Source organism: Mastigoproctus giganteus, chromosome 7, assembly GCF_048544385.1.
Source record: "Mastigoproctus giganteus isolate SK-2022 chromosome 7, ASM4854438v1, whole genome shotgun sequence".
NCBI lineage: Eukaryota > Metazoa > Arthropoda > Arachnida > Uropygi > Thelyphonidae > Mastigoproctus > Mastigoproctus giganteus.
In genome coordinates this window covers 168,361,269-168,388,854 of record NC_143581.1, presented here as the reverse complement: position 1 = coordinate 168,388,854, position 27,586 = coordinate 168,361,269, and the positions used below count along the sequence as shown (strand labels likewise).

The 27,586-nt window shown below is 37.8% G+C and overlaps 1 protein-coding gene across 2 annotated transcripts in view; it reads left to right on the top strand.

The window, feature by feature from the left end:
* LOC150083319 (focadhesin-like) overlaps positions 1-27,586 on the top strand; it is a 457,209-nt gene that overhangs the window by 191,649 nt on the left and 237,974 nt on the right. For both annotated transcript variants that reach the window (XM_090377973.1, XM_090377972.1), the window contains exons 10-11: positions 3,015-3,056; positions 23,210-23,435. In XM_090377973.1, the coding sequence (XP_090234099.1) occupies positions 3,015-3,056; positions 23,210-23,435 (268 nt within the window). The remainder of the gene's footprint in view (positions 1-3,014; positions 3,057-23,209; positions 23,436-27,586) is intronic.

Sequence of the window (27,586 nt, the reverse complement as noted above, 5' to 3'; positions counted from 1 at the left end):
CACAGTTTTCCTTCTGCTAAGTATCCCTCTTGGTTTGGCTCCTATCTAGAAGGACCTGTCCAGCTTGGGTGTATCTTCTGATAGCTCCCAGAGTTGTCAGTGGATGCAAGCTCCCTCACCACGACAAGGTGAAAATACCATCAAGGGAGTTATGTAATTACTTTGATATTAATCTTTACTTCTCTGAAACAGTTCTAGCAAAATATTTGCCATGGGTATTTTAGTTCAAACATATTTACCTTTGTTGTATACCATATTACTGTATCTGTCTGTGAGGACTTTATGTGGAGATCTGTGCACAAGGTGCTAACCAAAAGTCCTAGCATTTAAGAACAACTACTGATAATAGTTTCTTTGCTCACATCATCGTTTTTCCATAGATGCCAGAATATTACCCAAAAAACATAAAATTAGGCTGTTCCCAACATGCAGCAAAAAGGTCAGATAAATACTAAAAACTAGAGACTCCTCATCCTCCCTGCCAGTAGATCAAAGACATGATATATAAAGTGGATATCTATGCTGACCTCTGCTTTCTGTATATCATGAAATTGGCTATGTTGACCAAATCCAGCTCTTACAAATACGGAAAACTAAAGCACTAAGAAAAGTTGATACACTGTGACTTACCTTTTTTACTTATGTCATGGGTAAAGAAACCTAAGCTTATAAATTTTAATATAAACATGATAATCAGCCAAATTAAGAAACCTTAAAGCAAGGCATTTACTATGGTATAGAATACATAACATTAAAAAAAAGTTTATGAAAAAAAGCAGTTGCAAAAAAACTATTAATCCTGGCAAATTTGTACTGCACAATAACACCATATGAGTAGATACATATGGAAAAAAAAAGAGAAATGAGAACAATCCAATGTCCTTCATGGCATGCTATCCAGTTGCCCAAATTTTGAAAAATTTTTCCCTCATATGTATAGTTTGGTTTACGCATCTAAAATTAAGTTCATAAATATTAAAAAAGGTTTGTGGCTGAAAGCCTCAGACTATGGAAAATTAACTTGATGAACAAGTTAGTGTAAAGCATCGTTTTGGTTTGTAGTAAATCACTGAAGTAGGTGAAATGGCACATTGTTTTGTTAAATCTCATATTGTGAGCACCTTCACACTGAGTTGTCTGTTATTGCACTATCTCAAATAATCAGTGCTTCCAAGTAGAGATTGCAAGTCAAATTCTGGTCCTACAAATCAAAGTGATAAAGTAGCAGTTATGGAGCGTAGTAAGAATCATGGAGTTTCAAAAGGGCATTATGGGGCATAGTAAGAATTACGGAGTTTCAGAAGGGCATGATTGTGAGTGCTCGTGCTTTCTCTGCTGTGAAAGTGTTGCTTTATTAGAGATAGTGCAATAACAGGCAACTCACTGTGAAGGCATTCATGATATGAGATGTAACAAAAACAATGCCATTTCACCTACTTCATTGATTTACTACAACCCGAAATGTTGTTTTTCACTAACTTGTTTGTTCATAAATATTTTAATTCAGATGATCTATGTCTTCTTTTTTACTGTCATCCATAATGAGAGGAATTTTACTGTCATCCATAATGAGAGGAATGGTCTATTCTACTCAGAGGTGGTTGAGCTCACTTGCAATAATCTATAACTTCTTTTGTGGGCATAGATCACATTCTTACCATAATTCCTACTTCTCACTGTTCTTTTTTCTTCAGTAGTATATACACTCAGTGATCACTGAAATGTGACCACCCCATCCATAATGGGTTATGCGCTGCATAGCTCTCAGTATAAAAAGCCAAACAGCTTCATATGCTAGAGCAGTGGTTATTTGCATATGGTTGTACAAGTCAGTGATGAAGTACCAGTTATGGGATGTAGTAAGAATATTATGGAGTTTCAAAAGGGTATGATTGTGGGAGTTCGTGTGTCAGGTGCCTCCACATTGGGAATAGCATATCTTGTGGGTTGCTCACAGTGCGGTGTGGTTAAGGTGTACAAAGAATTTTGTGTTTAATGAGTCAAACCATCACCCATTGCCAAAACTGTAAATGATTATGCAAGGTGGTTGTTTATGATGAACAAAGGGTGAAGCATGTTGTACTGGCTGAACAGCAGCTCGCTGTGTGACAGTTGACATCACAATACAGTATGGGGAATGCAAGAACAATATCACAAATGACAGTGCGCTGCACACTCGGATGTATAGAGTTTTACAGCGGACAATTAGCTCATCACTAATCATCGTCAGTTGTGAATGTCGTATGTCAACAACATGTTGGTTGGACACTGGAGCACTGGAAACGAGTTTCTTGGTCGGATGAGTCCAAATACCTGGTGCAACACACAGATGGATGCCTTTGTTTATGGTGCAAACAACACGAGTCCAGAGACTCAATGTGCATGGTACTCACTATCCAGGCATGTTTTACTAGCAAGAACTAGAACCCCTGGTGCGTAGGGACCAACATTTCACAGATGAGGTCTATTGGCAGCTTTCAGGAGACCATGTGTCATCTGCCATTTTGCATGTTTTCCTCAGACAGAAATGGGATCTTCCAAGATAATATTCTGTATCATCAGGCCCACACTGTGCACGAATGGTTCAAGAAATGCAGCGAAGATATTGCTCGCCGTGATTGCCCTCCAAATTTGCTTGACCTCAATCAAATTGAACTGTGGGATATTTTTGAAGGTAGTGAGGTATATGGACACAACCATCACCTATTCCAACACTGGAAAGACTTGCAGGCAGCGTGGCTGCAGTTCCCTATAGATGTCTTCAGACATCTAGTGGTGCCAGTGCCTAGGTGAATAGTGGCTGTTATCCATGCGCGTGGTGGCCTGACACAGTATTAGGTCATAATTCAGTAATCACTGAGTGTAAGTTATGTTGGGATAATTGGTAGAAGGTTTCGGCAGAAATGCATCTCACATTAAATTGTTTCTTTAATAAAGTGCAAGTGCTTTCCCTTATTATTTACAAATTTTTTAAAAATTTTTGCTTGTCTTTCACTATTGTGTGATAATTTCAGGGTTCGAGATCGGTTTCAAGATCTTATTAAAGGATCAATGAAGTAAGTGTGTGTGGAATTTTCCCTGTTTTAACAGCGTTACTTATAAATAGTATTAATTTATTATTTTCAACTCTTGAACTGCAGTATGAATAAATATAGATTATAGCTAAATTCATTTAGCAGTATACAGTACACTACTTTTTTCTATAATATAAATTGTTTTTCCTTTTCCAGATATTTCTCTTGTTGATAATAAAAAATTTAAAAATAAATCTTTTTTTGTTTAACTTTTTTTTTTTTTTTTTGTTAAAGGCAGTTTAAATTTGTTGGTGTGTATGACATTGTTTGCTACGTTTCTCCAGATGACAGAATTGAATAATCAATACAAGTTGCCCTTCTTATTTTCAACTTCAGTTGCAGAAACAGCTAATCAGGATTTTTTCTTCTGTAGGCAGAGAAAATAATTTTTATAAGAAGCATGAAAGCTATGTCTAGGTATATGGAATATCCAGATATGAAGAAATTATGCTGGTCTGCATAGATTTTGATAGTTACAAAATTCATGGTGTTTCTTGTTATACTTTTAGTGCTAATTCTAAAATCTAGATTGCTTTTAAGTATCATTTTTAGTTTTTTTACAAACAGTAAGAATTGTTTTAGATACACATTCCATCTATATGTGTTATGCATACCACTTCATTTGTTACTGACAGGTATAGATATGCCCAGATGTGTTTAGATATGTTGAGACCTACAAGACAGTTTGCTGTATAAATTTGTGAAGTGTTTCTTCCCCATTCAGTTGTTTTCTGGTGCAGAGTCATGTTAACTAGTATCTGCTAATATGAGGACTTACAGTTATGGAAATAGGTAAAAAGAAAGCCACAGCATTTGTTATTCCCATGGTCTTGAGGAAACCTCAGGATCATATGAATGCCTGCTACTTTTGTTGTATACACAACAACATTACTTCAGCTGTAAGGCCATGGATCTGAACTGTCAGTACCACCTCTGCCAGTTGTTATTGATCATTTGCCATCAGATCCTGAATCTGACATTTCTGACCTAGAGGATCACATAAATTATTGTTACAAAGAAATTCACAACTCTGAACCACAGCTGTTTATGCAAAGTGAACTCTACGATCTTGTGAAAGGTTTAAATCTACCCAAATGTCTGCAGTAATTTTAGGGTCAAGACTGAAGTCCAAGAACTTACTGGCTCCAGGAATGTCCCTCCGTAGCCAGGTGGGAAGGAGCAGCAGTGCATAGCACACGCTTCTTGATTAGACCGGGGTTCGAGCCCATCACCACCAAATACGGAGGATGCGGAAAGGTCAGGGAATGACCATCGCATATCCCGGAGCAATATGGCCTTAGTTGCTAATGCTCCTAAAAACCAAATAACAAACAACAAACAAATAGCTCCAGGAACAGTCTTTTCATGATACAAACAACAAGAAAAAAAAATTGGTTCCTCTTCAGAACTTAGGGTTGAATTTGAAAGTGTCTCCAATTCAGCTCAGACACGATAGGAGGGAGTGTATGATGAGAGCCTTGTTGATCAGTTTGGCCCTGGAAAGATTGTGCAAGGATCAAGGGGTTGAATTTTTTTCAGCCTGGTGTGTACTTGTTAACAGGAGACACTGCTAATACAGGGATGGGATACACTTAAATAGAAAGGGTTCAAGAATATTTGCTGAAGCTATCGAGGCAGTGTTAGGTGGGTTGGAAAACTGCTAGCTTTGGGGGATACAAGGATTAATAGATTAACAGTAGCCACTGGCAGAGGTGAAAGTGATTCTTGCACTGCTTCTATTGGAATGAGCAGCAGCCTGGAAAACAAGATGAAAGGTATTTCAGAGACTACTGGGAGTCATTGCGGTACAAGTAAACACATGGGTTGTGTTAGGGTAGCTAAGAATAGGAACAGGTGCATGTATACTTGCATATAAACCAATGCTAGGAGTTTGGTAAATAAATTTGTTGAATGTGAGGTATTGCTCAAAACGTCGAAGGTGGATATTGTTGGGATATCAGAGATGTGGTGTCACACAGATATAAGGAATGCAGAACTGGAATTTGGGGAGTACAATGCATACCGGTTAGGAAGAGAGGAGGAGTTATGCTATTAGTTAAGAAACACATAAAATCCAAGGAAATAAAGCCAGTCGACATCGCTGGACAGTGCAGTGTCGAGTCAGTTTGGTGTGACATAAGCATTAGGAGATAAAAATTGAGAATAGGAGTGTGTTAATGGCCTAATGACTGTGATGAGTATAATAAGAAACTGTACAGGGAAATAGAGTGGGCCAGTAAATCAGAGAGTCTTATAATGGGAGATTTTAATTTCCCAGATATTGACTGGAATTTGGGGGCTGGTTACTCACACACTAGCAGGGCTTTTGTGGATTTATTGGATGATTGTTTTCTAAATCAGCATGTTCGGGGAGCAACTAGAGGGAGTAATACTCTTGATCTGATTATCAGCAGTGATTCTTCATACATTAAGAATCTGTAGATAAAGGAACCACTAGGTGGCAGTGATCACAGTGTGCTGAAATGGATTTACTCAAAGAGGTAATTATCATCAGGGGTAAAAGGGAAGGGTTTTTGCTTTTGTAAAGGTGACTACGGTGGTCTGAGACAGTATTTAAATTCTATACGGTGGGACCAACTGATGATGTCACTAAAAGCAAATTCAAAATGGGAATCATTCAAAGAATTTATCTTGGAAGCTATTAGGCTTTACATATCAACTAAGAAATATTGTTCAAGGTTTAGGCCTAAATGGATGTCAGATGAGCTAAAGAGACATATGGCAGAAAAGAAAAATGCATGGGATACATAAAAATGAATGGGTGACATGGAAGCCTATGGTAGATATAAGCTGGTCTGTAACCAAGTTGCAAGGGCAGATTATGAAAAATCTTTGGCAAAGGATGCAAAGAAAAACAGCAAAGAGTTCTTTACCTATGTAAATTCTAGAAGGAAAGGGATGAATCAGATTGGTCCACCGGATATTGATGGTTCAACTGTTGATGATCCTGCTCAGGTGGCTAACAAACTAAATGAGTATTTTGCATCTACATTCACACATGAGGATTTATTCAGGGAGGAGAACGCCAGAGGTGAATTAAACTCTGGCAGTGAGCTAGATGATTTTGTAATAACTGAGAGCAAAGTGGAGGAGAAATTGTTGAAGATAAACATAAAAAAGGCACCCAGGGTGGATGGGATCTATTCAGTCATATTAAAGGAGGCAGCAAAGGAAGTAAGCAAACCCTTAGCCATAATTATGAGAGCTTCTTTGGAGACAGGGGAGGTACTCATGGACTAGAGATGTGTTAATGCGACCCCAATTCACAAAGGAGGATCAAAGGGTGACAGAAGTAATTATATATCTGTTAGTTGAACTTCTGTTCCAGGAAAATTAATGGAGGCACTGGTTAAAGAAGCACTGCAGGATCACCTAGACAAGACTTCAGTTATAGCTCGGAGACAGCATGGTTTTGTTAAGGGAAAGTCTTGCCTGTCCATTTTGATTGGATACTATGATGTGGTCACAAAGGAACTGCATGCAGGGAATAACTTTGATATCATATATTTGTATCTTAGAAAGGCTTTTGATACTGTAACATATGGAAGACTGATGAACAAATTGGTGCAGTGTGGTATTGGAGGCAAATTGCTGCTATGGATAAAGGGATGGTTGAGTGGGAGAAGACAGAGAGTGGTAATTAATAGACTAATGTTATTAGTGGAGTCCCTCAGGGTTCAGTGTTCAGTCCATTGTTGTTTTCTGTATTTATAAATGATATTGATGATCGTATATCAAGCTTAATGTCCAAGTTTGCAGATGATACGAAGGTTGGCAGGGTTGTTAAGGACACTAATGACAGTACGCTGCTGCAACAGGATCTAGAAGAGTTGAGCAGATGGGCTGAAAGGTGGCAAATGAAGTTTAACATTGACAAATGTAAAGTACTACTTATGGGAAATAGTAACCCCTGAGTAACGTATCAACTCTGTGGTACTACACTGACAGTTATAGAGAACGAAAAGGACCTGGGGATAATTGTTCAAGCAGATATGAAGTTTTCTGAGCAGTGCAGACGGTCTGCAAGAGTAGCTCATGGTATCTTGACAATGATATACAGGAATTTTTCTAGTAGGGATAAGGAGGTTGATTATCCCCTTGTATAAGGCAATGGTCAGGCCACATCTTGAGTACTGTATACAGGTCTGCAGGCCTCATTTTAAGGATGTTGAGCTGTTGGAATGATACAGAGAAGGGCAGCAAGATTAGTGAATGGAACCAAGGGTTGCTCTTATGAAGAAAGGCTTAAGATTTGCAAAGTAGTGTTGGAGACTAGCCACCTGTGAGGTGATATGATTGAGGTGTATAAAGCCTTGAATGGTTTGAGCATGCTCAATGCTGATGGGATTCTTCCTCTTGCTCAGAATAATCACCCGAGAGAGCATAAATTCAAATTGAGGAAAGACAGATGTAGTATAGATGTGCAGAAGTTTGCCTTTAGCCAGCGGGTGGTTGGTTGATGGAACAGACTTCCATCTTTTGTTGTGGAAGTTGATTGCCTAAATAAATTTAAGGCTGAGCTGGACAGGTATTTGGAATGAATGTAGGGATGAAATGGAAGCTTTTTTTTTTTTTTTTGGCTGATGCTGCATAAGCTGCTTTCTTGAATCATATGCCTCTACTAATCCTAATGATAAATTAAAATTTATCTCCACATGTGTCTTTTCTGAATAAAAGAAAATGCCATTAACATTGCGATTACTCAATCCATTCAAAACTTTAAACACCTCAATCAGATCTTGAGATGTTGTTTCTAGATACTTGATAAATCTTTCTTGATAAGAGTACTTTTTTGTTCCCTTCATTAATCTCATTGTCTTTCTCTGTGCCCATTGCAATAGATATCCACGTCTTTCCTAAAATAAGGATTCCAGACCCATATGTAGTGTTCGAGGTGTGGCTTAACTGTAACCTTAAACAACAGAGTAATCACCTCCTTATTCCTACTGGAAAAATTCACATATATTATTGACAAAATCCAATGAGCTGTTCTAAAAGCCTGCTACACTGCTCAGAGAACATCACTTTGCCAATATTAAACTTCAATTGCTACTTTTCAGCTCATCTGCCTAATTTTTCTAGATCTTGTAGCAGTAGCATGCCCTGATTACTAATCTTAACCACGCTGCCAAGCTTTCTGTCATCTGCAAAGTTAGCATTGTGTAATATGCCTTCATCAGTAACATTTATAAATATTGAAAACAACAATAGGCCAATTACTGAACCCTGTGGAACTTTAGTAATAACATTAGTCGAAGAAGAGCAGTGCCCATTGATAACCATTCTTTGTCTTCTCCCACACAACCATCTGTTTAATCATAACAGTAACTTACCCCTAATGCCACACTGCTCCAGTTTGTAAAGCAGTCTTTTATGTGAATGGTATCAAAAGCTCCTCTGAAATCTAAGTATATGAGGGGGTATTAAAAAGTTTGTACCCTTACCTAGAAATAATAACCCTAGAAAGGTGAAACTTCATAGGAACTTTAATCGTTTTCTGTGTACTTTCCATGTATAGTAACATATTTCTCCCATCTATCAATCAGTTGTTTAATGCCTTGATCATTGAAGTCCGCACTTTTTTCCTGAAACCACGATTCCACTTCATTGATGACTTCCTGAGGTGAATCAAATCGGCTTCCACGCAATGGTTTCTTCATTTTTTTGAAACAAGAAGAATGATGGTGCTAGGTCAGGAAAATAGGGTGGGTGCTGCAGTAGTTCGAAGCTGTACTGGGCAACAAAGTTGGTGGTGGCAGCGGCCATGTGAGCTGGTGCATTGTCTGACAGAAGACGGACACCTTTGGTTAACATTCCACGCTTTTTCACTTTCAAAGCTTTGCACAACTTTTTCAAAATATTTCTGTAGTATTCTTCAGTAAGTGTGGAACCACGAGGTAGGTAATCTGTCACTATAACCCCTTTTCTGTCCAAAAACACGGACATCACCTTCTTCGCAGATGGAGTGGTCTTTGCTTTTTTGGGAGGTGGAGAGGAGGTGTGCTTCCACTGCTTTGGCATGTCTTTAGTCTCTGCATCATACTGGTACACCCAGCATTTGTCATTTGTCACCAACTGATCAAAAAAGTTCTCAACGTCCACATTATACAAATCCAACAGTTGGCGAGAATATTGCATTCGACATTGCTTCCGCGAAGACATCAGCAATCTTGGAACCCATTGTGCGGAGATCTTAGACATGTGCAGATGGTCATGTAAAATGTTGCTGTGGGCAGACCCGTAACTAAACTCCCACTGCATTTGCAATGAATTGAATTGTCACATGTCTGTCACTCAGTACCAGCTGCTCAACCTTGTGTGGCCCTGGGTGCCAAGCGATTCTTGAGGCCAAGCGATTTTCTGTGCTAAATAGTACTACGATTCCTAAAGTGATTTTCTAAAGCGACTGAGTTTTTCCTTGTTTTATTTCGTCCATAAGTCTTTCTGTTGATTAGCTCTACTTTTTAAAAGTATAGAAAGAGAGCGTAAGTCGAGTACTATGTAAGCCGGGGAGTGGCTGTACTAAGGTTTTTGTAGCAACTAAGAGATACTGCTCAAGATTTAGACCTAAATGGATGTCACATAAACAGATTAGACCAGTGGCAGAGGCAAAAAACAGGGATGGTTTTGAATTATCCAGAAAAACCTTACAATAAATATAAACTAGTCCGTAATCAAGTCACTAAGGGGATTAGGCAAGCCAAGGCAAATTAGGAGAAGTTGTTGGGTAAGAAAATTAGAAAAGAATTCTTTGCTTATCTTAACTAGAAGGAAAGGGATGAACCACATTTTATCCACTGTATATAGAAGTATAACTCATGATGATCCTGGTGAGGTTGCTGACTGAATAAATATTTTGCCTCTACTTTCACATGGGTGAAGAAATTTTTAGGGATTGGGATACCAGCGGTATATATAATTCTGACCGAAAACTGAATGATTTTGTGATAATTGAGAAGAAAGTGGAAGCCAAAAGTAAATAAGCTGTTGAAGCCAAAAGTAAATAAGGCACATGGAGCTGACAGTCTATCCAGCTATACTGAAATAAGAAACAGTGAGGGAAGCAGATCTTGAGTCATTATTATCAAGCATTCTTGGATTCAGGGCTGGTCCCTATAGCTTAGAGTTAGCCCAGGAGCTCACATCTGGTGAGTATGGGCATGGCACACCCAGGGTCCTGAGCTGGATATCATCATTCTTCCCTTTCTTGGTGATTCCCTTCTCTCTCTCTCACACAGGGTAATTCAGAAATTTTTTTTTGGCTGGTGCAGCATTAGCCTCAGGCTTCATTATACCATATGGCTAATAATAATAACAATAATAATATGCAAATTTCTCACTGTTCACAAAGGGAAAATCAAAGGTTGAAGGGAGTATTTACAGACCAGTAAGCTGGGCTTCTGTTCCAGGGAAAATAATGGAATCATTTGTTAAAGAAATATTGCAGGATCATCTTGACTGCAGTGCAGTTATATGGCAATCACAGCACATTACATTACTATGGATATAGGGTCGACTGGGTAATAGAAAACAGTGATTATCAATGGCCACTGCCCTTCGTGGATAAATATAATTATTATATACCATCAGGCACTCAGTGCTGGGCCCTTCTGTGTTCAGTATTTATTAATAACGTTGATGAAGGCATATCAGTTTAAATGCCAAAGCTTGCTGATGATACTAAGATTGGCAGGGTAGTTAATGACAGGAATCAGGGTATGCTACTGCAACATGATCTAGAGAAATTGGAATGAGAAGTGGCAGTTGAGGCTTGACATTGATAAATGCATAGTGCACCTGGGCAGCAGTAATCCCAGAATAACATATTAATTAGGTGGTACTATGTTCAAGGTAGTGGAGAACATAAAAGTACCTAAGGGTAAATGCACAGCCTGATGTGAAGTTCTCTGAACAGTGCAGACAGACTGATAGGACAGCTTATGGAGTTCTTTGAATAAAATACATGCCAGCAAGGCATGTATTTCATTCACAGAATGCCATAAGCAGATGCAGCCTAACCATTGCCTTATACACTGGGTAATTATGCCAGTGTATAAGGTAGTGGTTAGGCTGCATCTTGAGTACTGTATACAAGTCTGGAAATATCATTTGACAAGTTGAAACCAGCACTTGTCCTTACAAAGGCTACTACTGTTGGACATGACAACATCCATTATGAAATGATCAAACACCTTTCATCAAAATCCATGGACCATCTTCTCTTCCTGTACAACACAATCTTCCTTGAGGAGCAGTTTCTGGATACCTGGTGCAAGGCAACTATTTTTGCTTTTCCCAAGACAGGAAAGGATCCTAAATCTCTGAAAAACTCTGACTAGCTGTCTGTGCAAAATATTGAAGAGAATGGTCAACACTCGTCTGTTATTGTACCTAGAATTGAATGACCTGCTCTCTCGTTTTCAGTGTGGCTTCCGAAGGAACAGGTCCACTTTGGACAACTTAATTAGACTGGAAACATCTATCCAAGATGCTTTCCTAAAAAGAGAACACTTGGTGTCCACCTTATTTGACATGGAAAAACATACAACACAACTTAGCGATTTGGTATTTTAAAAGACCTCTATCACCTCAATCTAAGAGTTCACCATCCTGCTTTTATTGAAAACTTCTTATCCCCCCATCATTTCTAAGTTTGAGTAGGATCCATCCTTTCTTGGCCACTTTGCCAAGAGGAGGGGATACCGCAAGGATGTTAAGTGTCATGCTTTTTGCCATTAAAGTAAACTCCATTTCCGAACTTCTTCAAACCGTAAAAAAATGCACTCTATGTCGATGACTTCAGCATATTTTCTCAATCATGCAATAGGAGGGTTATCGAGAGGCAACTGCAACAAGCTGTTGACCATCTTAACTCCTGGGCCATGGCCAATAGTTTCAGGTTATCACTGGAATAGACCATTTGCTTCCATTTTTGTTGCAAACAACTCCATCCCAAGCCTGAATTACTCCATCCCTCATTAGCTACGCACAAATTGCATGAGAGGGCTTAACATTCTCCATTCTCTCTTCTACCTCTTGGGGCACAGACAGATGCACTCTACTCCATCTGTACCCTGCACTAGTACACCCAAAATTAGATTATGGGTCTCAGGTATATGCATCTGCCAGAAATAGCACTCTTCGTTGGCTTAGGTCATTGTCATCAGGCCATTCTTATTGCTACTGGTGCATTCAGAACATCACCTGTCAAAAGTCTGTATGTTGAGGCAAATGAACCATCCTTATAGCTTTGATGAAAGCAGTTGTCTTTACAATGTGCCTTCAAGCTGAACTCCCTGTCAGATCGCCCCATGTGACCATCTGTTTTCGAGCCACAATGGAAAATCTTTACAACACGTGTCAGACTGCCAATTGCCCATTTGGCATTCGTGTTCAAGAACAACTCAAAATTAGCTTAACATCACGGTACAAAGGTTGCTTGATCACCAGTGCAGCCCATTCCACCCTGACATGCTCAAATACTAGCATGTGACTTCTCACTGAAGAGTGCGACGAAGTCTAATACCACATCTTCTGTCTATCTTCGGCTCTATTCACAACATCATTCAGAACATTCTGACTTTGTGCCAGTTTACACAGACGGCTGAAGTCAGAATCGTATGTGGTATCTGCTGCTGTTTTTCCAGCTAATACTATATCAAAGCAGTTACCCCTTGACTGCAGCATATATACTGTAGAGCTGCATGCTATAGAGTTATCTCTAAATCACATAAGAAATCAACAATGCCAGTGGCATTTTATATATGCTGATTCACTGAGCGCACTACAGGCTTTATTAGCGATGTCACTCACTAATCATCCAGCCCTATCCTAAATTCAGCAGATAATGTACATCCTCTATGCAGGTGGATTTGATATCCATTTCTGCTGGATCCCCAGTCATATCGGGATTAAAGGAAATGATTTGGCTGACACTGCAGCCAAATTGGCAGACCTGACGAATAATCTTGATCTGTTAGTCCCCTATACAGACTACAGGCAAATAATCTGTAGTAACTTATATTCACAGTGGCAAGAATCATGGCATCACCTGATTACAAACAAACTATATTGGATTATGCCCTTGATCCATCATTGGCAGTCAAGTCTATGCAGGGATCGCAAAGAGGAAGTTGTTCATGCTTGGCTTCACATAGGACACAGTCATCTAACACACTCCTTTTTTTCTGAGGGCTGATGACCCTCCTATGTATAAACAATGCAACACCATTTTATCTATTAAACAAAGTTTATCCTACTGTATCCATTTTAAAAATGCTCATTTTAGTGCTTTTGCTCATGTGACTGAGCCATATATACTTAGTCAGATTTTAAATGACAGTGACAGTAGTTTTTAAATTTTTAAAGACAATTAATATATACACTCATAAATTTTTTACTTCTATACTGATTTTTATGTAGTGTTTTGTCTATATATATATATATATATATATATATAAATAATTATACATATATTTGAATAACATTTAAAATAGTTGGAAACTGAATCTTTCATAATAAAAATAAAATAAAAAGGTACAGCAAACATCAGAGGCAGCAAAAAGCATATTCCTCTACATGATGCTTGAAATATAACCATAAAAATTAAATAGGAATTAAAAATAAATATAATGCCAGCAGTGTGGCAAGACAAGAGAGAAAATAACCAAAATTAAACATAACCATAAACCAACTGGGAGGGAAGAGAGGGATAACAAGAGTAAAAATATTGTAGCAGAAACTCTCTAAGATAACTTAGAACATCTAAATGTTAGAATAATAAAATAATAATAATTGATTAAATTTCAAAAGCCAATTAATTAGAAATTCAACGGCGTCCCCTCTGACAGCCACCAGATCCAAATTTATGTGAAATATCACTAACAGAGATGTAAACCCAGTTGGTCGAGATGCTGAGGCTTTTGCAATTACTAATGACCTTGCACAGATTGTTCATTTACCTACAAGAATACCCGACAATCCTAATCATACAGCCAATATGCTTGATCTTTTTCTCACAAACAACCCTTCTAAGTACACGGTCGAAGTGAGAGGTTTTTTAGGCACTTCAGATCACAGCTTGGTCATTGTCTCTTCTCCAGTGGAGCCTTTATCTCATGGCTATTCCCAACCTTGTGTTGTTTGGCATTACAAGAATGCAAAATGGGACGACCTGCAAGACTTCCTTTCTTCTTTTCCTTGGTCGGATTACTGTTTCAAAACTTCTGATGTCAACGTTTGCTCAGATCGTGTCAGTGAAATTATTCTGGCAGGAATGGAATCCTTTATCCCACACTCCTTTAAAATCTCGTCCTTTATCTAAACCTTGGATTTCCAATAAATGTGCTAAGGCTGTTTAAGAGAAGAATGTTGCATATCGTAATTGGCTTGTTTCTAATTCTCCAGTTTCATTTTCTGCCTACACCAAAGCTCGCAACAATTGTAAAGCAGTTATTAATCAGTCCAAACTAGAGTTTGAACAGGCTAAGAGTAGAAAACTTGCTTCTTGCCCTAATGGTAGCCGAGCATTCTGGTTGCTTGCCAAAGCTATTGGCTGCAACTTTTGCCGATCTCTGCTCCCACCTCTGTCCAAACCAAATGGTTCTGTTGTCGCTTCAGCCAAGGATAAAGCAGACCTGCTAGCATCCCATTTTTTTTTTTTTTTTTTTCATGTTTTAATGATCTTGGTAAAACACCTTCCACCATTCCCAACACGCTCCATTCAATGCCTCCTGTGGTCTTCCATCAAAAGGATGTCAGAACGATTTTGACGAATCTTGATGCTAAGAAACCTCCAGGTCCCGGTGGTATTTCTCCACTTGCCTCAAAACCTGTGCTCCTGAACTTACTCCTATTCTTTGCTGCCTTTTTTTTTTTTTTTGTGAACCCCAAACACGAGAGGTATTAGAACCTGTAGTACTTAGTACCGTGCTTGAGTTGGAGGTTGAGAAGACGAAAGAAGATATTTGTTGACATTGGACTTGAACTTCTGTAGATTGTAATTTTCAGGAAATATGTATGAAGGAAGGTTGTTCCAGAAAACGGCAGTTGAATGAATAAATGAGGAAGATGAAAAGTTGGTTCTGTGGGTTTGAAGTTGGACAATAAATGGATGTTGGCTGGTGGCGGCACGTGTTCGGACTGTTTTGAAAGAGAGAGCAGGAATTATAGAAGCCAATTCAGAAGAACAGTGCCCATGGAAGTATCTGTAGAAGAGGCATGCAGCAGAAACAGTACGTCTATGAGAGAGCGAGTGGAGAGAGACTGTTACAGATGAATCATTAATTAACCTAACTGCTCTCTTCTGAATGGAATCAAGAAGCCTGAGAGAGGTTTTGGAGGCATCACCCCAGATGTGGGAACAATATTCCATGGCAGGGCGAATTGGCGATTTATACAGAGTGAGCAACTGTTTCGAAGAAAAGTAACGCCGAGAGTGAAAGAGAAAACCATGTTTTTTAGATGCAGAGGAAGCAATATTTGTAATGTGCTTGTGCCAATTGAGATTAGAAGTCAGGGTAATCCTCAAAAGAGATATATCATTTTGCCTAGAAATCGGAGTGTCACTAAAGATAAGCATAGGAGCAGAAGAATCCTTTTTGCGAGATATAAGACAAGACTGAATTTTAGAAGGGTTGAAATCAACTAAGTTGTCTTTGCCCCACTGGAGAATTACCTGAAGATCGGCATTTAAGGAATTGGTAACAGATTTTCGAGAAGTTGAAGCTGATTGAGCAGGACAAGTTTTCTCAAAATGGAAAGTGGAATGCAATGTGCTATCATCAGCAAAACTATGGATAGGATTTCCAGTCAGTGGAAGAAGAATATTAATATACAAGAGGAAAAGAGTGGGAAAAGAACTGAACCTTGGGGGACACTGGCATTAGTGGAGAAGTTATAAGACAGAGAGCCATCTACCATCACCCTCAGTGAGCGAACAGAGAGAGAACTGGATAACCAAATACTAAAAACAGTTGGCAAACCATAAGATGGAAGCTTGTTTAGAAGACCTTTACGCCAAACACGATCAAAAGCCTTTGAGATGTCAAGAGCGACTACTTGTGTTTCACCGAACCTTTCCATTGAATTAGTCGATAAATGGGTAACATAAGCCAGAATATCACCAGTGGATCGACACTGACGGAATACATACTGGTGATCGTTGATCAGATGGAAGGTTTCTAGGTAGTTTAAGAGTTGGCGGTTAATTGATTTTTCCATTACTTTAGAAAGAGTAGAAGTAATTGCAATGGGACGATAATTGGATGGGGGAGGGATTTGTCACCCTTTTTAGGAACTGGCTGGATATGAACAAATTTCCAAGCAGAAGGAAAAACACCTTTGGAATAAGAAAGTGAAAAAAGGCGGGTGGCAAAGAATAGGAGTAAGTTCAGGAGCACAGGTTTTGAGAACAAGTGGAGAAATACCATCAGGACCTGGAGCTTTCTAACTATCAAGATTCGTCAAAATCGTTCTGACATCCTTTTAACGGAAGACCACAGGAGGCATTGAATGGAGCGTGTTGGGAATGGTGGGAGGTGTTTTACCAAGATCATTAATACATGAGCTGGAAGAAAAATGGGATGCTAGCAGGTCAGCTTTATCCTTGGCTGAAGTGACAACAGAACCATCTGGTTTGGACAGATGTGGGAGCAGAGATGGACAAAAGTTGCGGCCAATAGTTTTGGCAAGAGACCAGAATGCTTGGCTACCATTAGGTCAAGAAGCAAGTTTTCTACTCTTAGCCAGTTCAAACTCTAGTTTGGACTGATTAATAACTGCTTTACAATTGTTGCGAGCTTTGGTGTAGGCAGAAAATGAAACTGAAGAATTAGAAACAAGCCAATTACGATATGCAACATTCTTCTCTTAAACAGCCTTAGCACATTTATTGGAAAACCAAGGTTTAGATAAAGGACGAGATTTTAAAGTGGAGTGTGGGATAAAGGATTCTATTCCTGCCAGAATAATTTCACTGACACGATCTGAGCAAATGTTGACATCAGTAGTTTTGAAACAGTAATCCGACCAAGGAAAAGAAGAAAAGAAGTCTCGCTGGTCATCCCATTTTGCATTCTTGTAATGCCAAACAACACGAGGTTGGGAATAGCCATGAGATAAAGGTTCCATTGGAGAAGAGACAATCACAAGTTGTGATCTGAAGTGCCTAAAGAACCTCTCACCTCGACTGTGTACTTAGAAGGGTTGTTTGTGAGAAAAAGATCAAGCGTATTGGCTGTATGATTAGGATTGTCCGGTATTCTTGTAGGTAAATGAACAATCTGTGCAAGGTCATTAGTAATTGAAAAAGCCTCAGCATCTCGACCTGCTGGGTCGGTGTGACTAGAAAACGGAAGCCAGCTGGAGTTGTGAACATTAAAATCACCAAGGAAAATTACCTCACTGTTAGGAAAGTTGGACTGGAGAAAGTCAAGTTGCAAAGAGAGAAAGTCAAAGAGCGCCAAGTGATTAGTGGAGTTGGGAGAACGATTGAGACAACAGATGAATTTGACACAATGAGGTAGAGAGATTTTAAGCCAGAGAAGATTGATATGAGGAGATTTCAAATTACCAAATCTCTGACAGAATATTGGAACGGACATATGCACAAGTACCACTTTTGAGGTGAAAGAAATCATACAGCGAATAATTTGGGCAACTGAGATGAGCAGTAGTTGAATCAACCGATAACTGAGATTCAGACTGCAGGTGGAAATGGAAATGGACATCGTTGAGATTAGAATTGAGACCACATATATTTGTGAAATGAATTCGGAAGTGCTTGGGAGGTTTAGCTCTTTTCGCAGATAAGCTTGCTCTATTAGTTTGACAATTCGTGGTGTATTCAATAGTAAGAATAAGTGGGTGGGACATGCTGTATGAAGTAATGAAATTTTTGGTTATGGCGTACACATGGTAAGAATATATCCAGATCCTTGACATGACGTGGCCTCGACAATGCTCCCCGCATACACACTACTCGGACTCCCTCCAGTCACTATCTGGCAGAGTAGAGGTAGCAAGATTATACACTAGCTGATCCGGAAGCCTCCTAGAGAGTTACCAATAGGTTCGGTCCGGTGTACTAACTAGTGGCCAGCCTGCGAACACACCGTTTTTAGAGCTGTACTCTCGAAATGTAAGGAATATTGGATCTCGCCACGATGTTCATTATAACCTCAAAAGTCATCAATCATACTGCATGATGGAAGAGATAAGGAAGGGTTGACCGAAACTTAGCTATAGAGACTAAACATGGGTTCCACCACTTCCAGCCTCCAATAAGCAAAGTGGTGGTATTTCACCAGTTGATGAGAGTCATCTACCACCTAGTACTGCTTGGTAACATAGAGGGGCAGCATTCTTCCATGTGGTGTGGGTGCCACACCTCGACCCCTACTTAATTTGGTTCACACCTGCATGGTCACCCACCGTGTTCTTGTGCATGGAGGTTATACCCAGGAATAATAACAGTCCCACAATCGTGAAGGTGCAATCAGAGGATTTCGCTGTCACAGACGGTCCGCACTTCGCCAAAATTGGGTCCACTTGACTTGAGTGTCACCCGAATATCAGTTCCATCAGCGTTTTAGACTCCCAGGTAGCAAGTACAGCTTGTCTGGCATATCTGAGAGAATGTCTGTTACAACCTCAAGGACCACCTTTCTTATTATTTCTTATTTCACTTTCTTATTCCAAAGGTGTTTTTTCTTCTGCTTGGAAATTTGCTCATATCCAGGCAGTTCCTAAAAAGGGTGAGAAATCCCTCCCTTCCAATTATCGTCCCATTGCAATTACTTCTACTCTTTCTAAAGTAATGGAGAAATCAATTAACCGCCAACTCTTAAACTACCTAGAAACCTTCCATCTGATCAACGATTGCCAGTATGGATTCCGTCAGTGTTGATCCACTGGTGATATTCTGGCTTATGTTATCCATTTTTGGACTAATTCAGTGGAAAGGTTCGGTGAAACACAAGTGGTTGCTCTCTCGACATCTCAAAGGCTTTCGATCGTGTTTGGCATAGAGGTCTTCTAAACAAGCTTCCATCTTATGGTTTGCCAACTGTTTTTAGTAATTGGTTATCCAGTTTTCTCTCTGATCGCTCACTGAGGGTGATGGTAGATGGCTCTCTGTCTTCTAACTTCTCCACTAATGCCGGTGTCCTCCAAGGTTCAGTTCTTTCCCCCACTCTTTTCCTGTTGTATATTAATGACCTTCTTCCATTGACTGGAAATCCTATCCATAGTTTTGCCGATGATAGCACATTGCATTCCACTTTCCATTTTGAGAAAGCTTGTCCTGCTCAATCAGCTTCGATTTCTCGAAAATCTGCTACGAGTTCCTTAAACGCCGATCTTCGGGTAATTCTCCAGTTGGGCAAAGACAACTTAGTTGATTTCAAACCTTCTAAAACTCAATCTTGACTTATATCTCGCAAAAAGGATTCTTCTGCTCCTATGCTTATCTTTAGTGACACTCCGATTTCTAGGCAAAATGATATATCTCTTTTGGGGATTAACCTGACTTCTAATCTCTCTTTGCACAAGCAGATTACTAATATTGCTTCCTCTGCATCTAAAAAACTTGGTTTTCTCTTTTGCTCTCGCCATTACTTTTCTTCCAAACTGCTGCTCACTTTGTATAAATCGCAAATCTGCCCTGCCATGGAATATTATTCCCACATCTGGGGTGGTGCCCCCAAAACCTCTCTCAGACTTCTTGATTCCACTCAGAAGAGGGCAGTTAGGTTAATTAATGATTTATTTCTAACAGTCTCTCTCCACTCGCTCTCTCATAGACTTTGTTTCTGCTGCATGCCTCTTCTACAGATACTTCCATGGGCACTGTTCTTCTGAATTGGCTTCTATAATTCCCACTCTTTCTTTCAAAACAGTCCGAACACGTGCCGCCACCAGCCAACATCCATTTTCTGTCCAACTTCAAACTCACAGAATCAACTTTTCATCTTCCTCGTTTATTCATTCAACTGCCGTTTTCTGGAACAACCTTCCTTCATACGTATTTCCTGAAAATTACAGTCTACGGAAGTTCAAGTTCAATGTCAACAAATACCTTCTTTCGTCTTCTCAACCTCCAACCCAAGCACGGTACTAAGTACTATAGGTCCAGTACCTCTCGTGTTTGGGGTTTACATAAAAAAAAAAAAAAAAACCACTAGAATAAAATAAAACAAAAATAGACTGACCATCATGCCCCATCTCAACAGAGGATCACTAGGCCAATAATGGTCAGGAAATCACTGCATTTCGATCGCTAGACAAATTGCCGCAAAGAAGAGTCGATCGAAAGATCATTCTGCCACCCGATCTCCTCATCAATCTGCCAATGCAGTGGACTTGAATAGTGGTGGTCCTGATGCAGCGAAAATTAAAAAATAGAACAGATATGAGCACTCCAATACAAATATATATATATATATATATATATATATATATATATATCCAATATGTTAAATTAAATTAAATTAAATAAGATAAAATAAAATAAAATAAAACATAAGCCAGTAGTATGGCAAAAACTGTAGAGCGAAAATTAACATTGCTCTACAGTTTTTGCCATACTACTGGCTTATGTTTTATTTTATTTTATCTTATTTACTTTATTTTATCTTATTTAATTTAATATTGGATGTATTTCAGCTTCATATGGAGGAATTGCATGTCGCTGCCTCTAATGAATGCTTAACTATTTATTTATTTATTTATTTCATTATAATTTAACTTTATTTAATATAATTTAATGATAGTACATATATATATATATATATATATTATTATTATTTAAGATGTTAGTTTAAGTGATAGAGTCTTATGGTGTATTTATAATCAAAATTTAGCAGGTTATATTTGCATACCTGTGTTGGTTTATTTATTTATTAAATTAAATTTGGTATATATATTATATTTAGTTTATTGATTATGCATTTTACATTCTTCGGAGATATATATATATATATATATATATATACACATATAAACATTTGAAGAGGTAATCTTTATAGTGGTGTTACCAAACTTATTTTTATGAATTTTAACATTTTCATGGTGCATGAAAGCCTTGTAGTTTTTGCACTGCAAAAAATCAAATCAAATTAAAATCAAAAAGCAACTCAACACTGCTAGCAATCTTTTTCTCTCATTTCTCTCTCTCTTTTTTTTCTTTTATTTATAATATTTTTAAAAATTAATTTTCAAAAGATATCAGCATAATAGAATGGGTCACACCAGTTGCAACACTCAAAACAGCACAGTTTTTTTATGTACTTGGTTTTTCTTTTTTTTTCAGTGCAGTGAAGGCCTGTGGCTTCCTTCCACCATATGGCAAACACTATTTCTATGTAGCATTGCAATTGTAATACTTAAAATGACAATCTTCAGTCATTAAAAACAATGTATAATTATCTGGTATGTGTATTTAATAGGGGAAATTTCTATTAAAATTCATCAGGGAATGTCAGAAGTTTGTCCTGACAGCATTGTGGATTTCAAAAATGTGGGTAACTGGGTGTAGAAGTTTTATGAACGATGGGCGCCTTGCAAGAATGAAATTAGCCAAGATCTTGAACTAGTTGTTCTGAGACCAACATTTTCTGAGTGAAGCCAATTGTTTTGGGTGACAGGTGGCCAGCAGTGAATAAAATTGTAACAGCTATAGGTATTTCAGTTGGCTCTATGCATACCATTTTTCATGAAGATGAAAAATGGTAAATGAGCAAAGCATCTGCTAGATATGTTCTATGACAGCTTTCTCAGGGGGAAAAAAAATATATATTTGACACAAATATATATATATATATATTTGTGTCAAATTATGTGAAGCAGTGCTCACTTGAAATGTTCAATAAATGTTTGTTTCTTCTTCCCGATTTTAATGATTGACGAGACATGGATTCCACTCTTCAATCCTAAAATCAAGCATTAACCCTCCCGTTGGAAGCATGCTGAGTCACTGCTGCCCAAAATGTACTCTACTGCTGAATGTTGTGGAGAAAATGTTGGTTGTTGCTGTTTTCTGGGATATTGATAGAATTCTTTCACTTGTGTTCCAAATGGTACTACAGTGAGAGGAAACTCATATTAAAGATATTCACAAGAAACATCCACACAGCCTTAGTCACATTTTATTCTGTCAGAACAGTGCTCCATCCCATTGTGTTGTTATGGAGCAAACTTTTTTTTTTTAGAGAAAACAAAATTTAAGTTATCCCACATCCTCTGGATTTGCTTGATCTTCACCTAGATTTTGGTTGTTTCCAATGATTAAGGATGCTCTTTGTGTAAAAACTTTTCTTAGTTGACAAGCAGCTACTTTGGCCATTCATGAGTGGACTGAACATGTCTACAAACAAATCTTCACAACTTGCAGAAAAGGTTTGAAAAATGTGTGTTCCTTCTAAGAGATGTTGGAAAATAGACATGTTTCATTTCTCCACCTTGTATATTTTATGAAAAATAAATTTAGAGACCTTATAACTTGAGCACACCTTGTATATTAGCTTCTGTATTTTTATATCTTCATTTATTCTTTCTTCTTTTCCTTGGAACAGCTATTCTCCCTGTGTATTTCCATAAAATTGCATTTAACAGAAATTAAAATCTGTTTAATGCCAACAAATGTTATCTGTATTCTCAACTGTCAGCTTCCAATAACCTTTTTTATTTTGGGTTGCCATGAAAAAAACAACTAGAAATTACAACATAAGTTATGACAGTATGTGGGACTGGATTAGATGGGGTGCGGGCAGATATGAGGCTAAGTATATAAAAAAATCTTGCTATTCCAATTTTTTTTGTATGATTTTTGATCACAGTAAAATTATGAATTATATTTTGTTCCCTTAATATGGCAGGATCCTGCTAACTCAGCTTGAGTCATAATTTAAATTATTAAGTAAAAAAGATCAAGGGTTCAAATTCACCACAAACTGGAAGAATTTTTCTTAGTTTTTTTTGTTGACATTGATTTGTTTCAGATATCATAGGTTCCTCACCAGAAATTCTCAATTTATATTACTATGGAAAACTTTATATAAAGAATCCTCTGTGCTTTTATTAATTCATTACCTTATTTATCTGTTTTGATGCAATAGGGGGAAACCATCATCTCAAGCAAATGCCGTTCTTGCTCTTTGTGGGCTGGTTGCATCTGTTTATAAGTATGCTAATAATTTAGAGGAAAGGGCAAAAAAGTGGGCAGAAGAAACAATGAACTACCTTCCTCATAAAGAGTTCCTTTCTCTGGCTATTGATACATTGCTCTGTGTGTTTAATCCCGGTCGTGAACCAACTGGAAAAATAATAGGCTGGCTGCTGTCGGTATGCATTTATTTTCTTACCATGAAAGAAAAAAAAAAAATGCTTAATGTTTTTGTGAAATATGTAATATAAGTTAGTACAAGTTCTGTATTCAAATTATGTTTTTTTAATAGATTTGTTTCAATATAGTGCAAATGCATCAGGAATACATAGCTATATCTGAATAAATCAGATTATTAATAAAACGGCATCGTTTTAAGTTATATCTCATATTGTGAATACCTTCACAACGAGTTGCCATGATATTGCACTACTTCGAATAAGTAACGCTTCACCTAAGGAGAAGACTAATGTTACTTATTCTCAGATGGATACCACCACCCAGACGGCACCGTTTCAGGGCTATTTGGCCCTTCTTCGGTGGGTGGGTAGGTACCCGAGTGATGCAATGATGGCAAAACAGTTATGAAGTATAACTCCACAATATGAGAGATGCCTGATGGTGTATCATGTATTTAGACTCAAGCGTTTAGGGCATAAGCCTCAAGCTATGAAGGAGTCTAGACTATGTATAAATATAGTGCAAATGCATCAGGAATACATAGCTATATCTGAATAAATCAGATTATTAATAAAACGGCATCGTTTTAAGTTATATCTCATATTGTGAATACCTTCACAACGAGTTGCCATGATATTGCACTACTTCGAATAAGTAACGCTTCACCTAAGGAGAAGACTAATGTTACTTATTCTCAGATGGATACCACCACCCAGACGGCACCGTTTCAGGGCTATTTGGCCCTTCTTCGGTGGGTGGGTAGGTACCGGAGTGATGCAATGATGGCAAAACAGTTATGAAGTATAACTCCACAATATGAGAGATGCCTGATGGTGTATCATGTATTTAGACTCAAGCGTTTAGGGCATAAGCCTCAAGCTATGAAGGAGTCTAGACTATGTATAAATATATGCAAATAAATAATACATAGTCTAGACTATGTATAACTATGTATAAATATATTCACAATATGAGATATAACTTAAAACGATGCCGTTTTATTAATAATCTGATTTATTCAGATATAGCTATGTATTCCTGATGCATTTGCACTATATTTATACATAGTCTAGACTCCTTCATAGCTTGAGGCTTATGCCCTAAACGCTTGAGTCTAAATACATGATACACCATCAGGCATCTCTCATATTGTGGAGTTATACTTCATAACTGTTTTGCCATCATTGCATCACTCGGGTACCTACCCACCCACCGAAGAAGGGCCAAATAGCCCTGAAACGGTGCCGTCTGGGTGGTGGTATCCATCTGAGAATAAGTAACATTAGTCTTCTCCTTAGGTGAAGCGTTACTTATTCGAAGTAGTGCAATATCATGGCAACTCGTTGTGAAGGTATTCACAATATGAGATATAACTTAAAACGATGCCGTTTTATTAATAATCTGATTTATTCAGATATAGCTATGTATTCCTGATGCATTTGCACTATATTTATACATAGTCTAGACTCCTTCATAGCTTGAGGCTTATGCCCTAAACGCTTGAGTCTAGATTTGTTTCTTTTTGATATATATTAGAAGATGATTTTATTTCAAATGATAATATTTTTGAATATGCAGTGTTCATTCTTTGTGTTATTGTTTTTGTTACATAACTTCACCACAAACTAATTAAGAGATTGAAATATATAATATATTATGTTATTTATCGTACAAGTAAACTGGAAGATCAGTGTTAATTATGGTTTTGGAAATGAAACAAAAGCCAATTAAGTAATTATGAGTAACTAAAAGTATAGGACACAGAAGTCCTATCCTGTGTTTTTTTGGTTAGAGGGTTTAAACTGCCTAGTAAAGATAATGGTCTTAATGCTTACAAGAGAACAAACTTTGTATTAATGTGAATTGCTTTATCATTGTATTACTTTTAAATGAATGATATCTGTGATGGTCAATCAAGGAATTGACATTATAGAAACTTTTGTTTCTGCTGGGGATTCTGTAGGTAGTGTTACATGGAAAGAAAGTATTTTTAATGACGAGTATATCTGTAATGGTTAGCCCCCATAATTAATTTAAAATTAATATATTTTATAATAATTATATTTTATAATTATATATATTATATTTTATAATAATTTATAATATTAAAACTCTTCAGCATAGTTTCCTTTATGCCTTAACTGCTTCCCAGTGTTTGGATAGTTTTTGAATGCCTTTTAACTGTCTACATGTTAAGCTGTGTTATGTATTGGGTTACAGCTGCATTTAGTGCTTCTAAAGGCAGAAATCTTTGCCCACACAGTGGTTCCTTGAACTTGGAGTATAGATTGTAATCACAAGGACTCATATCAGGGTTGTTGGGGGGGGGCGAGATAAGGTAGTGCTTCCCGCTTGTAATCAGTGAAAACAAGTCATGGAGTGCGGGCACCCTAGCTTCCAACATCTCCTGCCACTTCTAATGAATTTTTTTATGTAATTTCTTACAAAGAAATGTTGAGTAGTCTCCAGTTACTGTTCTTCCAAGTAGCACATGATTAGCAGCAATAAAATGCCATCATAATCATAGGCTGTGATGCCCATATGTTTCACCTTTGAAATTTGTTTCTGAGATGAAACAGATGGCATTTAGAGGGACACAAAGGTGGATTCTTCCACTGAGTGATTGCGACTTCAGCTCAGGTTGAAAGTTAAATTGGTAATATGCAACTAACTGCATTGTAGTTTCTTTACACTTTTGTCATTGTTCATTTAACAGCAAGTGTGGGAACCATCAGTTCATACCAACCTTTCGCTTTCTTAACACCTCATTTAAAATCCGGTGAACAGATAATTTTAGTAATCTGGTTTGTTGGCTATTTCTTCACAGGTTATATTATACATCTGTCTTTCTACAAAATGGTGGTAATAAAATGGTGCTGCTGATGTGTTGTCTGTAAATGCTCTTGATCTACCTGAGTATTGCTTGTCTTCAACACTGTTTTGACAGAACCTTTGAGACCAATATGAAATCATGCCATGTTTTACTGTTGACTCACCGGCGCTTCCGTAGCCAGGTGGGCAGGAGCAGCAGTGCATAGCACACGCTTCTTGATTAGACCGGGGTTCGAGCCCGTGCCCACCAAATACGGAGAATGCGGAAAGGTCAGGGAATGACCACCGCATATCCCCGGAGCAATATGGCCTTAGTTGCTAACGCTCCTAAAAAAAAAAAAAAAAAAAAAACTGTTGACTCACCACACACTTCCCTCAACAATTCATAAATTTGTGTGGACTTTGACCATGTAAAGTTTCAATTTTGATAAACAATGTTTGATCTGATACTGTAATTTGATCCGAAGCAATATCACCATGAATTTTTGAAAGCTCTACACAAATTTAATGCAGAAATTCTGTTTCAAGCATACTAATGTTGATGTCAGTTGCATAGACATATGGAGTCACGAACACATGCATACTGTGCATTATTTTTGGGATAACCCGTATGAGAGAGAGAGAGAGAGAGAGAGAGAAAAAAAATTCATGTGGGCCAAGTAATGCATCCTATTGTATATCTTTTGAAGGTATAGGGATAAATTAAAAAGAAAAGAAAAAAAACATATTTTTGGATAAAACAGTTTTCTGTAATTTTATGTATAATTTTTCAGATTTTTCTCCACCTAACTCAATGTATTTTGAGTTAGAGAAAGAAATGGCAGTGATGTTTAAGTTTTGGAAAAAAAAAGGAAGTTGCTTGAGGCCAAATCTTGACTATAGGGAGGATGTGAACAACCTTAAGTTGCAGTAAAAAAAAATTCTTTCCAATTTTGCATGGTTTCAGTGAGGTTGTGCATAGCAGTTGTGCATTGTAACTTGTTGTACATCGAGGTTGTGCATTGCCAGGCCCTATTTCTTTAGTTTTATTTTTGAGTTTTGCTCACTGGAGGGACTCTACAAGGCTTTAGGGGAGAAATTTTTATTAGTGTAGCCTGCACTTGTAGATGGGAAGAATCTGTTGGCAGAGATGTATTAATTTGAACAAAGGTAGTGCAAAGATTTTTTGTGGTATCATTGATGATACCTTAAGGGTTCAGGGAGACTGCTAGTTGTGTAGGGGAGAAGGATAATATAGACATGCATTTATATGATGATATGGTTCAAAGTAATGATCGCACACATCTCAAGAATTCTTATTTGTTGCTACAGTAGCTAA